The sequence below is a fragment of the Lutra lutra genome, chromosome 11, assembly GCF_902655055.1.
Source record: "Lutra lutra chromosome 11, mLutLut1.2, whole genome shotgun sequence".
In the NCBI taxonomy this organism is placed as follows: Eukaryota; Metazoa; Chordata; class Mammalia; order Carnivora; family Mustelidae; genus Lutra; species Lutra lutra.
Window position 1 is genome coordinate 34,636,653 of NC_062288.1, and position 17,341 is coordinate 34,653,993.

At 37.0% G+C, this 17,341-nt stretch overlaps 1 protein-coding gene across 1 annotated transcript in view; it reads left to right on the plus strand.

Annotated features, from left to right (window-relative positions):
• Window positions 1-16,004, plus strand: part of PTTG1IP2 (PTTG1IP family member 2) — a 33,248-nt gene extending 17,244 nt beyond the window's left edge. The window contains exons 5-7 of the mRNA XM_047695430.1: window positions 2,780-2,841; window positions 4,691-4,754; window positions 15,073-16,004. Of these exons, the coding sequence (XP_047551386.1) occupies window positions 2,780-2,841; window positions 4,691-4,704 (76 nt within the window). The 3' untranslated portion in view covers window positions 4,705-4,754; window positions 15,073-16,004. The remainder of the gene's footprint in view (window positions 1-2,779; window positions 2,842-4,690; window positions 4,755-15,072) is intronic.
• Window positions 16,005-17,341: the final 1,337 nt, after the last annotated feature.

A 17,341-nucleotide genomic window follows, 5' to 3' on the forward strand; every position in this document is an offset into this window, starting at 1 on the left:
GATTTATTAACTTCAGATGTTATTTCTTGAGTCCCCAGCGTGAAAGCTGAAAATATATCTTGCACTATCCATATTCTTCTGTTATTTTGTTCTTAGTGAGTATTATCATCTTGTTATTTTTGAATTTTAACTATGGTTTTTCTTTCTTAGCTCTTAAGATGTTTAATATTTTTTCTATTGGTTATTGGTTCAACTTGATTGACTTGATTACTTTGAGTAATTGGTTTAGTGCTCTGTCTCTATATAATCAATTCTTCTCCCATTACTTAAATAAGAAAATTTGGGACCCTGGACTTCTGTTTATCCTTTTCTCCCTCTAGCTCCTAAACTCAGCATTCTCACTCATTTGATCTCCTCAAGTATATAATGTTTACATTTTGTCCTGTAACTATATCTTTATATCTTGAAATGCTTACCCTATAGTTTGAATCTAAAATTTTTCAAATAATAAAAATAATTTTAAAAATCATGATTGTATAAATATTGCTCAGTAAAGACCAAACTGAAAATAGAAAATGTAATTCTGTGTCATAAGCAGTATTACTTGAAAGAGAATTATTTAGTGTCTGATCAAATAGATTCTCTTTCTCTCCATTTCTCAAAATCATGCTACATTTCATCTTGTTTCATGTTTACATTGTGACTTTCTTATACAGCTTTTGCATTTTCTAGGGTTTTATATTACTTTATTAGTCATGTATATTTATTCTCATCACTGTGATCATTCATCTTAGTATTTGGAAAAATATTCTCATTTTCATCTTATAGACACTCTTCTAAAAGTCTTCTGAGTTTTTGTTCTAATTTTTAAAAATGAGTTTCTTTCCAGGCATCCTTTTTCAAAAGGAGTTCACAGAAGATATGTAAAGTATTTCCATAGTCCATACATGTTGAGAAAATGTCCTCCATTTTCCTTTAGCCAGCATGGCATTATTTGCTTTCCTTATATTGTACACCTTTTCTGAGAAATACCCATAGACAAGATAGAAAGATCCATAAATAAGGTAGGTAACAGGCTCATCTGTAAGGAAAATGTGCCTATGAAAAGATAAAGATTAGCCAAATGTTCTGTTTCTTTACCTGAGGCATCCACTTTGTCTAGGACTTCATATTTTTTTTTTTTTTGGCTTTGAGACTTTATATCTTTTCCTTATTAACAAACAAGAATAAGAGAAGAGGTAAGATGGAAGATCATTTCTTATTCTTTACCTCTAGAACAAAATATATCCAGAAGGAAGAACCAATAGGGTGTATATTACATGTGTGGTAGGAGGTTGTGGCAAATACATTGTTCTTTACTTTTTTATATTTTCTTCCCAGGATTCTGGCATCTTTAAAGTGCCATCCCTTTTTTTGTATAGTGCTGAGTAAAGTGGCAAATTAATGCCCATAAGAGAGTAGGGATCTGAGCAAATATACATCACTGAAGCATCTTTTGTATGCAGTTTCAAAGGGAAACCCTGAAGTCTCTCAGCAAATATGGTACAACTGTGCTCAGCTCCCGTTAGCTCTGCTATTCATCCCATCTCTTCCTTTCAGTTTCTTTTAGAGAGATCTTCTAGATCTTGTTAATTCAATGAACACTGTGTACTATTAGAGGAATTTGTCATATTAAGGACTTATTGCACTTAATAATCCAAAAATCCTGGTTGGATTCTATAAATATCCAGCTTTCATTTAAAAAATACCTTTGAGGGGCACCTGGGTGGCTCAGTGCATTAAAGCCTCTGCCTTTGGCTCCAGTTGTGATCCCAGGGTCCTGGGATGGAGCCCCGCATCCGGCTCTCTGCTCCGCAGGGAGCCTGCTTCCCCCCTCCCCCTCCCCCCGCCCCTGCCTCCCCCCCCCACCCCGCCTGCCTCTCTGCCTCCTTGTGGTCTCTCTCTCTCTCTGTCAAATAAATAAATAAAGTCTTTAAAAAATTACTTTTGAATGACTAATGGGGCATCAAAATATCAGTGACTACATTCGATCTAATATTCTTGTTATTCAGCAGATACAGCTTAAAAGTTAAAGCACTTTTAAAAGTTCCAAATGTTAAAGAATATAAATGCTTAACTGCTAATATACTTAGTGCTTCCTTGACTCTCATCTGTTTCAGCAAATATCTATTGAGTATTTATTATGCCCTAAGCAGTGTTGTTGTCACTTAAAAAAAAAAGGTCACATCGTCACCTTCATGGAACTTATACCATACTAAGGGGACACAGACAAGTCAACAAGCAATTATTAATTCTATTGTTAACTTACTGATATTTTCGTTGATATTCCACTTATTTTAATTGAGTTTTTCTTAAACACTAAAATTCTCCTGGTGGATAAATAAAAGGAAAATTTAATTTAATAAGGCAATGGTCATAAAAAGTTGCATAAATCAGCCTAGTGTAATGAAATACAGTTGACCCTTGAACAAAAGTTGGAACTAGGTAAGTCCACTTTTATGCCAGCTTTTTTCAATCAATACAGTGCCCTATTGTAAATGTATTCCTTATTCTCTTAATAATGTTTTCTTTAGTTTGCTTTATTGTTAGAGTACAGTGTATATTACATATAACAGGCAAAATATGTGTCAATCGACTATGTATGTTATCAGTGAGGCTCAATAGTAGGCTCTTAGTAGTTAAGTTTGGGGGGAGTCAAAAGTTATACATGAATTTTCAAACACGTGGTTGGTACCCCTAATTCCCATGATGTTCAAGGGTCAACTGTAATTTCAATGATGACCTTAACTATTCTGAATATAAACCTCATTAATTCTAAGTTCATCATCATTTTGAACAGAACTCAAGTCTGTGTTCCTGGAAGACCAGCCACATTTTATATTCACCGTGGCCCTACTGCTGGCAAGTGTTTTCATTTACTTGATGGGATGTCCCAGACCCTCAGTAACCCAAAGATGATAGTCTTTCTTGCCCTTACTTTTTTCCAGGCATCAAAATTAAAGTATGGGTAGGAAACACAACAGCAGATTTTTTTGTTCTAATTTCTAAGACACATTCCTATGATCTCAATAGTTAGTCTAAGATGGGTAAAACCACCATGTTGATAGAGAAGAGGTAAAAATTCCCAATCCAAATGGAATATTAATAGATTTCCCAGTTCCCCCAACTCCCACTCCACAAAAGCAATTCAACAAAAGATGACCTTTGCCTTGAAGAATTAATGTACTTCATCTTACCTAGTTGGCTGACCCTCTATCCACTCTTTTCAACTTGACTATTTAAAGTTTCCCTTACTTACAAAATTCAAATCTTGGCTACCTTCAGCTGATCATGCATAGCTCCTGGGCAGGTCCTCCCACTCCCCTGCTACCCAGGCCTGGATCCTAGGATCCCAACTGGAGTCAGAACTGTGCCCTCCCCACCTCCTTTCACCTGGGTAATTGAGCCATAAAAAATTTTAGATCAGAATATGGCTGAGGAAAGTGCTCTATAATTGAAATACGGCAAGTACAAAGTGCTTCATAATCACTATTAAAAATAACTTTGGGAGGCATCCAGGTTTTTGTGCTGCTCTGGCCCTCTAGGACATAATAATAAATCTGAACAAGAAGCAGGGTGAACCTTGTAGGGGTAAGGATGAAATGTCAAACACATACACACTCCATTGCCAACTCCTAGATCTTCTATGTTTTGTTGGTAACAGGATTGTGAGCTGTTCCAAAGAGCTGTTTGAGTTGGGGACCTGAAGTGCAGGGTGATTGCTGTTTCCGGGGTTGAAATCAAACCAGAGCACTGCAGAGAATAGTTCTGTGTTTCAGTTTTTCTCCCTCCATTTAAATCTTCACAGCAAACTGGGCTAGGAGAAACGCTTTGAAAAGAGCACAAGGTTGGGTATTTATTTATTTTGGTAGAAACAGTTATCTATTCACAGATTGAGAACAATTAGTTACACTAGATTCATTGTAGGGAATACAATGTAATCAAATTCACAAGGCAGGATTATTTTCCACCCAAGTGAATAAACTGCAAACTTGGCGGGGGTTGGGGGTGGTAATTCTTGTATTAAAGGGTTGGTTAAAGGAGACAGGATTCTTCAAAAGAAATTGAAGATGGAAAATGGGAGATAGTGGTGTCATAGAGATAAAAAAAAAAAAAAGGAGGGTCTGAATATGGAGGGAGAGAGATTCATGGGTGTCCTTTGGGTTTACAAATTAGGGAGTTACTGGTAACCTATTTGCTTGTGGTAGTCTGATGAGCATTTATTTGAGACATAGAATAAGCAGACCTCTGATTTATGGAAGAGGAAAATAAGGAACCTGAAAAACATTATATACTCTGTATTATTTGACCTTGATGCTCCTCACCCACAGTTGTGTTCCAGGAGTGGTGGTGATATCCCCCCTCTCAGTCCTTGGTCTATGCTTCTCTAGCAAGTGAATTCAGAAGATGATTTGCTGAGGTTATGGGTTCATTGAGCCTCCACAGATTTTCTGTCATGGAGACAATTAGTCTTGTGGTCACCACAAAATATTTGACATTTTCCTCTTTGTTAAATTCATACCCAAGTCGGTTAAGACCTTAAGTCCCTCGGAGCCCTAAATGTTAAAATTACAGTAATATTAAAATCCCAGAGTAGAGATCCTATTGTTATTTACAAATATTTTGTGTTTAGCATTTTAAAAGTTAGGTAAGTCATTGTTGACTTTTCAGAAAGACTTTGCAAAGGTAAATTGATCTTCTTTTTTCATAGACTATGATGAATAGATAACTGGAAAAGATAGATTTCCAGAGGGAGAAAGAGGGTTTCTTCAACGGTAAGCTTCCCATTTGTATTGCATGAATTGTCTGCATGCCTTTTCCTTCCTCTTATTAAGCAACTGTTAAGAAATATAATCAGAGTTATTAAGAAAGTAAGTGGAAACCAAATCTGTACAATGTAAATGATTTTCAGTGCCTGAAAACATTTAATAGAAGACAGCAGAAAAAGGAAATATAACGGCTTATTCAGGCTGCCTTATTGGAAATCTGAGCTTCATTGACGAAGTATGTCATATTGGACAACTAACTAAATCTGTCTCTGCTTTAGTTTACTCATTTGTTAATATTAACTAATAATAATGACTAAATCATTGGATAGCTCTGAGGACAAAATAAGTTTTACAGACAAAATTTTTGGAATTTTCTCTGACATTGTTACTACTGTTACCACCAATGTTACTAGTGTAGTCACAGAATCTTGGCACTTATATCTCAGTGTATAAAAGTCATCCTGCCCAAATCCTCATCCAGTTCTTGCACCCTCTTATCAACATCTCCAGCATGTTGGATGATGAACGGCTTGGGATTGTCACTTGGATGGAAACAGTTGCTAATTTGGCTTGGTGTGTGTGTGTGTGTGTGTGTGTGTGTGTGTGTGTGTGTGTGTGTGTGTGATGCAAAATAATTCGTGAATTTAAATGATTTCCTCTTTATTTTCTTGCAACTTAGCTTTCCCCTCCTCTCCCTTTCCCTCCCTGCCCTTCCCCCTTCTTTCTCTTGTCTTTCTTGTTCTTTCCCTTTCTTCTTTTTCTTCTTTCTCTCCTTTCTTTTTCCTTCCTTTCTTCCTTCCTTCCTTCCCCTCTTCCTTCCTTCCTTCCTTCCAGAAGCAGACTCATCAAAGAGGAACTTGATTATAATAGGATTGTTTAAAATGTTCAATGTCTTCACATGCTGTGTTGTTGTTTAACTTTTGTACCAGGGCATTTCACTTTGAATCAAAATGCTATTGCAGGGGAAAAATATTTGCAGAAGAGCTTGCACTATACAGTTGACCCTATAATAATCATATAAAGACTTTTAAGTACATAATGTTAAAGACAAAATTTTTGGTTAGATATTCTGTTAAAAATAAAACAGTGAAATATTATAATTAAAATATTATAAAATATTATAATTAGACCTGATATTCCAGTCTTCTGATATTCTGCCAAACTTCAATATGGCAACACCTTAAAATCCTAGAATATGACATTAAAAACATACTAGCACAAATTATAGAAATACTTAGATTCTTTTTCATATCTAATTACTAAACTTAAAGAAAAGATAGTGAATTCTACTAAGAGAAAAGGAATTGGCCAGGCTTGTTAGGACATAAGACTGTGAGGAGAGAGACATAAAGAGTAAGACTGGGACTGGGGAAGCTTTCGTTTGGGTGATGAGAAGGGGTTGAGAAAGCATTTGAAGAAAGCAGCTGTCTTAAACTGGGTTCCCCGCTAAATAGGCTCCAAGGCAGAGACTGGCCTGCAGGACTTCCTTGGGGAATGCTTGTAGGAAAAACAGTTGTAAGAGAGAGAAACAGACTTGGGCAGACGGAACAGTTGAATTGTCATATGGTCACCACTGAGGCCTGGAACAATCTTATGGTGAGCTCTGGAACCTGAATGGCCTCCCTAATTGAGGCATAGGAGCCCCAACCCCAAAACAACCGTCTTAGATGTGGAACACTTTCTAAAAGAAGGCTTAATGTTGAGTGAGGCGACTCCCTCTGAAGGCAATTGCTAAAAAGAGTGTGGCAGCTGGAAGAATGAGTGCCATGATCCGGAAGGGGTGGTCTGGGCAGGGCCCTGGAGCATCTACCATAGCAGCTGTTACTGATTTGCGGGAATACTAAGAATAGTGATGCTGAGAAGCGAGGATTTTGACATTTTCTACTGCTTATTAAGGGCACAGTCCTCCTTTACCACTTTAATGCTTTCTATACAACCTAAGTAAATATTGACATTTCTTTTAATTCTATCTTTTCATCGTCATTGAATTGATGATGATGATGATAATGATTTGACCCAGTGCAGAGACTGGGTCAATGAGATCAGTTTTATTTTCAGGTTAAATAAATTTTGGAATGGAATTAGTTGTGATAGTGACTGGGAAGAGAAAGATATATAAACTGGTGATAATAGGTTTACTCGAAAAAGAAGGTAATTGAAAAATAGGATGTCTTGAGGAAGTATAAACAAGCAGATCTAAAAGGACAGAAACTGGGCGAGTAGATTGTGGCCAGAGAGTATAATTTCCTTCTAGAACACTGAGAGATACAACAGTTTAAAAGGCAGAATAGCAAGCATTTTCTATAAAAGGCTGGATAGTAAATATTTTAGGCTTTGGGGGTCTTATCTTCTACTCAGCTTTGCTGTCATTGTGCAAAATTAGCCATAGACAATACATGAACAAATATACATCCACTGTGTCCCAATAAAATTTTATTTACAAAAATATGCAGAGGGCCAGACTTGGTCTGAGTTATTGTTTGTGGACCCCTGGTTTAGATGACAGGAAAGACCACTAAATGGCTGTGCTTGACTAACTTGTTACACTGATTTGTGATTTTTTTTTTTTTTTTTTTTTTGGATAGAGAGTAAGAGTGTGTGCACTAGCAGGGGAGAGAGGAGAGAGAGAGAATCTTAGCAGGCTCCATGCTTAATGTGGAGCCCAATAGGGGGCTCTATTTCACTACCCTGAGATGAGATTATGACCTGAGCCAAAATCAAGAGTCAGATGCTTAACCGACTGAAGCACTCAGGCACCACTGTGACAATTTTTTTAAAGATACCAAGTAAAATAGCCAGAGGAAGATACAAAGAAAAAGCTAGAATAAAGTAGGCACTTGTACCTCATAATCCTATCACTTCTGTCACATGGTTGATTATGCACAGCCTTTCACTTCATGATTTCCTAAGTTCTTCATGCTTCACATTTATATGCTTACTTTGGAAATAATCAGTTTTTTGAGATAGAAGCAATGATTAATCCAACCAACATGTGCTGCTCTGATAAATCCAAATGGGTTTCAACAAACACATCCTAAGAAGTAGCTAATCTCATGATAAGAAATGTAGCAGCAACCCAAAGGAATAGATTAGACTTCTGGAATACACATGTGACAGAGAAGGGATCTTTCTACATAATTTGTGTGGTTTTTGACAAATCTTTTACCCTCCTATACTTTATTTCACAGCTACCTGATAAAAACACATTTGGTTCTTTTCCAGAGTTTTAAAATCTATGTGACACATTTTAAACTCATTTGAAAAGGATGTTCAGTGCCTTTTTGGAATAAGGCAGTATTTTTCACAAGTTGCCACCCAGCCAAACCCACAGACAGGGATGTGACTAAGGAAAGCCTTTGGTAGGAGAGAAGAGATTAACAATCACAATTGTATAGTCATTAGAAATTTGCTTCAGAATTTCATTCCCTTTTATAATTTGTGTGCCCAAGTAATTAAAAAGGGAGACTCAGGAGAATTCTTTATATCTCTTAGCTGTCTTTCGGGAAACATGCACTGTTGAATTACATATTAGGCATAGCAGAGCCTAATGAGCAAACTGTGACTGGTAATCGAGGAGAAAGACTTAACCTGTGTTTCCTTCTGGTGGCAGAGAGCAATATTTACAAGGCTGAGGGTGAGTGGCAGAATGACGATAGCTTTGTTAACCTGACTCTGTAGATTAGACAATCCTTGCCTGAAATGCCAGCGTCTGGTTGGCTATAAGAAAATGCCTTTTTCTCCTTTCACTCACCAGTTTTTCTCCCTCCATTTAAATGGTAATTACACATTTATAATGCATTGCAAGTGTGTCTAGTTTTACTCACAATCCTCCAGGAGCTCCAGAAACTAGTACTTATTTATAATGGAGGGATACTCTTTTGGAGTTATTTCTTTGCTTGGGAAGATTTTCTTTTTATAAATTTTCAACATTCACCTGCATTTTCCCCCATCAAAACCAATAGGATTTTCCCAAATAGTGAGCATGGCAAAATTGAATAATGACATTCAAGTCATGTGACTTTAAATAATATCTGTATTTTAAGTGTTTTTTAATTATCTCGGTAGTTACTGCATGCATGTTAATTCCGTATTGAGTATTGTTTTCTCATATATAAGTCAGTCAATTTCTAGTAAAATCACCAACCCCTAACTTTTCCTTTTCAAAATTATACTCTTGTATTCCTTTAAAATCTAATGTTAATTCTGATCCTGCATCTTTCCTTTTCCCTGTTTCTCTCTGTGCATGGAATTTAGTTCAGATTCATTTTGGCATTTATATCAGTACCTACTTATTTCTTTAGTTACAGGATTGTATCTTGACCTTCCAAGCTGAATGCAATAGAAGTATCAGGTGGGACGCCTGGAAGGGTCATGATCCCAGGGTCCTGGGATGGAGCCCCACATCGCATCAGGCTCTCTGCTCGGCAGGGAGCCTGCCTCCCCCTCTCTCTGTGCCTGCCTCTCTGCCTACTTATAATTTCTGTCAAATAAATAAATAAAATATTAAAAAAAATAGGAGTATCAGGCAAAACATAATGATCTGGTGAAATGAATAAAGACAAGCACTAAATATAGACCCCTCAGCATATTTCTGACCTAGTTTTATTTATATAAGCAATCATTTTATATCAATAACTTTTATCTTTCTGATATAAAGATCATTTTAATGTTAAACTCCATCAAATTCTTGGAAAAACAAGCTTTTTTTTTTAAAAGCCAAGTTATTTATAGATTATATAGGATTGTGTGGTCAATTTGTAAAGAAAAAAGTTGACAAAATATAACGCAGGAGTAACACTTTTCTCTATAAATGTATACAGTGATGGTTCTATCAAAAGGATATCTAAATGAAATAGAACCACATAAATGACACCCTGTGAATAATAAAGTAATAATAATTACTATTATAATTATAAAGGGAGTAGTATTTTTTTTCTTGAGGGACCCTAAAATATGACAAGTGATTTTTTTGGTGAGGGGGAGCAGGGGAGTTAGGCGGTCGGGTTTAAAAGTTGCATCTGGAATTTATTAGCTGTGAGATGTAAGGTAAATAGCTTAACATCTTTGAGCTTTGATTTCTTCATGCATATAGGAATAATAATAATCATTTTGGAGGAAGCTTAGGAATAATGTGGGAAAAGCTCCTGAAATATAATATATAATCAACAAATGGTAGCTCTTGAGCAGGGGAGAGAGCCAGACAAGATAGCCCCATCAAGTGAGAGAGTCCAGTTCCCTGGGGCACTGGGTGGCTCAGTGGTTAAGCATCTGCCTTGGGCTCAGGTCATGATCCCAAGGTCCTGAGATAGAGCCCCACATGGGGCTCCCTGCTTTGTGGGAAGCCTGCTTCTCCCTCTCCCACTCCTTCTGCTTGTATTCCCTCCCTCCCTGTCTCTGTCTCTCTGTCAAATAAATAAATAAAATCTTAAAAAAAAAAGTCCAGTCCCCAAACCAGCAAGTTCCTCTGTTCTACTCTCTGCCCATTACCTGTAGCTAGTTAATACTAAACAAATTATTTAAATACTAAGTCTTCCTATCTAAAAGGGAAATAATAACGCTATAAAAGTTGTGTGAAAAGTAACTTAAATACTGTATGTAAAGCACTTTTTAATAGTACCTGGCACATAGTAAGTACTCAATAAATGGTTCTATTAATATAAGCCTATAATGTCACTATAGTTCTGTAGGCACTTGGGAACATATAAAGGAAACTTAGAGGGTAACTTAAGATACTTTAAGATCTTTTAAGGAAGGTAAGACCTTGAGATAAGTAAAAGTTTCCATAGTATAGAATATAGTGGTTTCCATAATAGGGGTCCACAGGTGCCTGAGAGTTGAGTTAAAGTCTAGAGAACCCGTGTTTGCAGGATCAAGTAGTGCTACATGGTGGCCATGGTTGCTTCTCAGCTGAGCTTGAGGGTGGACAGCAGATCTATAGGCAGAGATTGGAGCTGTTAGAGGAGAGAATTTTTGCAAGAGGAAGAGGAATATGCAATGAAGTTCATGAAAGTGAAAAAGCACAGATTATATGTGAGTTTTGGTGACAAGGATAGCATTTTTTATGTTGAATTTGTGGTAATAGCAAGACATGCACCTTGAAACTCCCGAGTTGAGAGCATGATCAGGGATAGGGGGAGCGCCTGGCTGGCTCAGTTGGAGGAGTGCACGACTCTTGATCTCTTGGGGTCATGAGTTTGAGCCCCACGTTGGGTGTAGAGATTACTTAAATAAAACTTAAAAAAAAAAAAAGATTTGGGAGCATGGGTGTGACATGGGGGAAATTTGAGCTAGAGACCTAAATGAGGAAATAGTCTATATGAGGTCACGGATGTGGGTGAAAATGACTGTGGAGTATGTCAAGAGAACAGAAGGGCAAGGATGGCTCCTCCAGGATGGCCATTTATCTAGGATGTGGCAAAAAAATGGAGGAGCAACTCACATAGTGAGTGAACCAGGAGGTAGTGATGCTGAGGTGAAGGAAAAAGGGTGGTCAGGAGCCCCACACACATGCCATAGGCAAGAGCTCTCCATACACATAGTCGATTTTATAAACTGCAGTCATGTTTTTATACTATTAAGATGTTTCAGGATACTAAAGAGCACTTTGCTTAGTATTAGGCACTATGGTAGTGGAAAATAGATTATAGCTTTCTAAAGTACTTTCTAAAGTGCCTTCAACTGCAGGATACATTTTCTATCCTATGGGAAGTGTCGAGTATAATAAATGGTTTATCTGACAGGATAGAGGTTGCCTGGAGCACCATGTAGGGAAGGAATCTGAGGAATGCTCTGGCTCAGTGGGAAAGAACACTGGGATCTATTAGCAATATCTCCACTGGAAGAGGTAGGGAATACTGTGTCTGAGTTGGTTTTCCCTTGACTAAATGCTGTCTAAGGTATTGTGAAAACTCTGAATATCTATGGTTTTCAGAACCCCATTTATCATTCACATCAACTAAAAAAAAAAAAAGGGCAAATGACTCTTCATTATTTTGTAGCCCAATTTTCCAGTGTAAAACGAAGGTGGATTTTGGGCTTTCTAGGGTGAATAAATGAAATGAAGAAAAAAAAAATTACATGCATTCAGCACGTAATATATAAAGGAGAATGACCGCATCCCTCCAACTCAGCTTTTAACTACCTAGTGAAAATGTGAAGTGTGTGTGTGTGTCTCTGTGTGTATTCAGTTGTTCGGGACTTTAGATAAGTGCTCTAATGGGAGGACAGTGGGACTATGTAAAGGGAATTGAAATTGATTGCTTTTTACTGTAAGAGGAGAAAATGTTATTTAAATTTTTCCAGTCAAGAACATTGATTATAGAAAGCCACAGGCGGGGAACATAAGGAGCGAATGCTGAGTTGAATTATTCGCTGAGGGGTATTTATGGTAACCACATTAATAAAGTTTTAGATGAGACTCTCCACTGTTCTATGTAAGTAACTGATGCAGAGAAACTTCTATTTTATAAGTATTCTCTTACCAAAGAAATTTGCTGTCTTTTAATGACTCACTAGGTTAACTGTATTTATTTTTTAATAGCCCCAATACAGAATAGATTGATTAATTTTATTTTTTCTTAATTAAAACAAGATTTTATTTATTTATTTATTTGAGAGAGAGAACGCAAGTGAGAGAGCACAAGCAGGGGGAGCAGCAGAGGGAGAGGGAGAAGCAAACTCCCCGCTGAGCAGGTACAGGGCTCTATCTCAGATCATGACCTGAACTGAAGGCAGCCACCCAACCAACAGAGCCACCCAGGTGCCCCTAAAACATTTTTTATTGAAATATAGTTGACAGGCAATGTGACATTAGTTTTAGGTGTACCACACAGTGATTTGATGACTTCATTCATTGTGCTGTGCTCCCACAAGGGTAGCCTCCATCTGTCATCATACAAAGCTAATATAGTACCACTGACTCTATTCCCTATGCTGTGCCTTTCATCCCTAAAATTCACTGTTCTCAGTCTTGAAAAGGTCGCACATAAACACCCTTGGAAAATGCCATTGTAATTTAAATACCTACTAGAACTAATTTTTAAATGATCTGCTTTGCAGAATTCTAGAGCTCTATACTTCTGTATTTCTTCTAACATATTTACTGTGTTGTAAGACTTTATACCAATCATTTCATCTCTGTGTCAGAATATCGACCACTTGAAGGCAAGGGCTCTATTTTATCACCAAACCATTGATATCACTTGTGTGTGGTGCCTAACCGCTCTCTAGTCTTCTCTGACTTTTCCTCATGTTCCCTGATATTTTCAACCCCTCCGACAAAAGTGTAAAACATGGTACCCACCCTCAAAAAACTTCAAATCCAGTTGCTGAGAGAATAGCCACCAGAAATAGATAATGAACTGGGGAGATTACCAAAAACTTAGAGAATGGGCCCAAAGTAATTATTATCTTAAAATCTTAATTATATTTTCATCCTTTTTTGATGAGAGACATTCTCAGTGATAAGCAAAGACTTATCTTTGAGATGGGACAACACATAAAAACTCTACTACCTCTATTTTCCCTGCATACTTAGTATCTCTTGTCCCTGTATCTTTGTTCGGTTTTCTTTCTGATAAGGGCCTCTTGCACCGATTCCTGGTATTCATTTGTCAAACCTCTTAATTTTTTTTCAAATCTCACCTTAATGTCATCTTCAACCAGATTTTCCCCTTTGAATCCCTTTCCCTCTGCCCCACCCCCACACTGCTCACACGCACTCTCACTCTCTCAAATAAATAAATAATATCTTAAAAAAAAAAAGAAATGAAAAGTTCTGAGGATCTAATATATGGCATGGTGATTATAGCTAATAATACTGTGTTATATACTTGAAAGTTGCTAAGAGAGTAGAACAAAAATGTTCTCACACAAAAAAGAAATGATAATTACGTGAGCTAATGGAGATGTTAGCTAAGGCTCTGGTGGTAATCATTTTGCAATATGTAAGTATCGAATCAACACATTGAACACCTTAAATTTACACAATGTTATATGTCAATTGTATCTCAGTAAAGCTGGAAAAAAAAGTGGGGGGAGGAAGAAAGACAATGATCCCAGCATAGATACCAAAAAAAGTGAGGACCAAAGAATATCATTATATTGATGGGAAGAAAAAAATGAGACTGAAATTGGATGGTGGGGGAAGGTGGGGAACCTGCTTTAGATAAAGAAGAAGGGCCTCCTTGAGGGAGTTGGGAATAAACAAAGACTAAAATATGATAGGGAATTAGCCAGGAACAAGGTAGGGGGAAGGGACATTACCAGGTGGAGACTGGGATGAGACAGAGCTTAGAGCGTGGTGCTTTGGAGAAACTGAAGTTCAGTGTGGCTGGAGTGAGCAAGGGATTGAGCTGGAGGCAGAGGCAAGGATCAGATAATGTGGGCATTTGTAGGTCTTTAGAAGGAGTTTGGGTGGCACTAGACTTGACTGAGAGGGTGTGATTTTCAGCTGGGCTTAATAAACCTATGTTAAGGGGCACCTGGGTGGCTCAGTGGGTTAAGCCGCTGCCTTCGGCTCGGGTCATGATCTCAGGATCCTGGGATCGAGTCCCGCATCGGGCTCTCTGCTCAGCAGGGTGCCTGCTTCCCCCCCCCCCCTCTGCCTGCCTCTCTGTCTGCTTGTGATCTCTCTCTGTCAAATAAATAAATAAAATCTTTAAAAAAAAAAGACAAACCTATGTTAAATGTAGGGGAGTAGGTATTTGAGATGGAAGAGCATAGTCATGGGATTGTGTCTAAGAGTGGTGTCCAGAAAGGCAAGAAACAGTGTGAAATGGACGAGCCGCACTGGTGCAGACGAGAGACTTCTCTTTGGGAGGGTGTCATGCAATAGCACAGCGGGTGCCTTATAGTAACCAGCTCGAACGGGATTTTCTCATAGCAGACAAAAAGTCAAGCTGACGTGGTGACCTTTTGGAATAGATGGTTTCTTTTCTGAGAAGTTGAACCTTTTCTGGGGCTATTTATGCTGAGTGAGCTCTCTGACCTTTGGGCAGGGTGCATAAATGCTATCCTTCACCAACATTCAACTCTTTCCTTTCATGTCAGCAGAAAGAAATAAATCATTTATGTTAGTTTTGGTAATTGAAGAAGCTTTTCATTTCCAATTTACCCCCGTGTGTGTGACTAACTCAAGTTGATAGTCATTATTAACCATGTATAGCTTTTTAGTGGATGTGGATGGACCATGAGTTGGAAAACATTGCATTTCTGTAGAAATTGATGTAAAGGCCTTGAATTTAAGCTTTCTAGTCTAAACATGAAACCTGAGAGTTAACATTGTATTACATTTTCAGTAATGACTGTGTCCTTTTTCTTCCAGGCTTCCTTCAGGATTTTAATCATCCTTACAGCTTCTTTGAAAATGATTGAACTTTCAAATTCCCTTAAGTTAAAATTTTGAATTCTACTGAACATTTTTGTAGAGTATTTCATTACTTTTACATTAGGACTTGCTCAGTAATTTGAGATCATAAGGGTTGAAAAAGCTCTTGAGACAAGATTTTATGGTTAATTTAAAAACTTTTTAAAAACTTCTGAATAATCTCCTTCCTAGCTAGTTTTACAATATTAATGTTCTTTCTTTTAGAACATAATGTGGTATAAATATAGAATGTTCAAGCATCCAACATGTAAATTTACATATGGCCTAGGGATTGAAGGCTAAACTCAAGATTATGTACGACGTTGTTTTCTTATCAGTGTTACCAGTCAGTAAACACTCGAATTCTAATTTTGTTCAAATTTATTGTAACCAAAAAAAAACCACAAAAAACCCTGCTTCCCTATTTAAAATCTTCCCTAGAATAGCAAATCTGAGGTAATGATGGATATCATTAGTATCTGTGTTGATGACACTTGGGGTGGTTTAACCAAAACACATTTTTAACACTATAGATACTTTAAAAGAGGTGAAGACTCTTAACAATTTAAGAAAAATACTAGAGGATTTTTAGAGCAAAATTTTGCCGGGCTTCTTTTCAATATCAGGTAGTGTCCTCATTAAAATTCAGTAATGTTTTGATCAGCCTCATTCCTCAGTTGTAAACACAGTGCTGGTTCTAAGATTGTGAGCAGACAGATGGGGCCCAGGAAGTTCAAGTTTTATTAAACTTGTTACAGACTGAAGCTTTATTCTCATAATTCTAGGTAAAGGTGTGGAAAATTTTTGAAGAATAACAGGAGTACTTGTTTTCCTGTTTGTAAGATTACCATTTGCCAGGTTTAAATATATCTTTTTTTTTTAAGATTTTTTTTTTAAATTTATTTGACAGACAGATCACAAGTAGGCAGAGAGGCAGGCAGAGAGAGAGAGGAGAAAGCAGGCCCTCTGCAGAGCAGAGAGCCCGATTCGGGGCTCGATCCCAGGACCCTGGGATCATGACCTGAGCCGAAGGCAGAGGCTTTAACCACTGAGCCACCCAGGCGCCCCTAAATATATCTTTTTAATTAGAAAGATTCATATCTCCAAAAGCATACTAACTTCCAGAATGTTAAAAATATATCCATTTTGTGTTAATTCTCTACATATGGCTGTTTCTAAAAACTACAAAATCTCATCAATTGATGTCTTTGGAGGAGTTTCATCTTTTTCTCCTTTTACCATAATAAGTTTCGGTTTCATTTCTCAGTTCAAAAAAATTCAGTATGGACTGTTGTTTTCTGTAGTGTGTCATGTCACCACTGATAAATTATGAAAAAAAAATCATCCTTCAATCACACAACTTGAGTATGGCTCTTGATTTATAACCACCTGAAAAAAGACTTCTACAAATAAACACCAAAGGAAATAAAAAATATTAAGCCATGTTTTATTTATTTTATTGTAATTATAGTAGAATTTTCAATTAATTTCTTCATTAATGGCCCTAATAATTCATTCTAAAATCTACTATAATTCTGTATTTTAAAAGATTATTTACTGACTTTTTTCTGTTTTGTCCTTACTCACTTATTTTATATAATCAGGTTGAATAATTATCAACATATCACAAAATACTATATTTAAAGAATTAGTGATTTTGGATTTGCTTGGTGTTAAATTATGAATAACCTTGTTCTCTTGTGCTCTGTTTGACTTTTTTCTTTCATCACCTATCAGGGAATCTAAAAAAGTAAAGTGCAAAACAGCTGCCTGTCTTTGAAGAATAACAATTTGAGTTGAGAGTAAGTTGATAGGGTAGTAATAAGGTCTGGTGATAGGTTTCCCAGGAGATGTCTTATGCAAAAGTGATAGAGGGCTGCCCATCACTGCACACAGATGCTGACATTCTTGACTTTAATAGGGAAGCATTTATCTCTGGCACCTGCTCCAGTATCTGAGTAGCTGTCATGTACTCCAACAAAAGAGAGGGGAAATTGTCACTATCATTTAAGAAATATGCCTTGGCATAAGAAAAAGCAAAATATTTTGAGCACTTATAATTTATTTTTCTTACTCTCTTATGCCTGGCTTCTACAGTGAATTGTTTAAGTTATACTTAATAGTATTAGAATTTTCCTATTGAGTTCATCAGTATGACTTCATCAGTGTAGGAAGCTCTTTGAATTATTAAAAAGACCCTGTGTGTGTGCTATAGGAGTAAAATGTT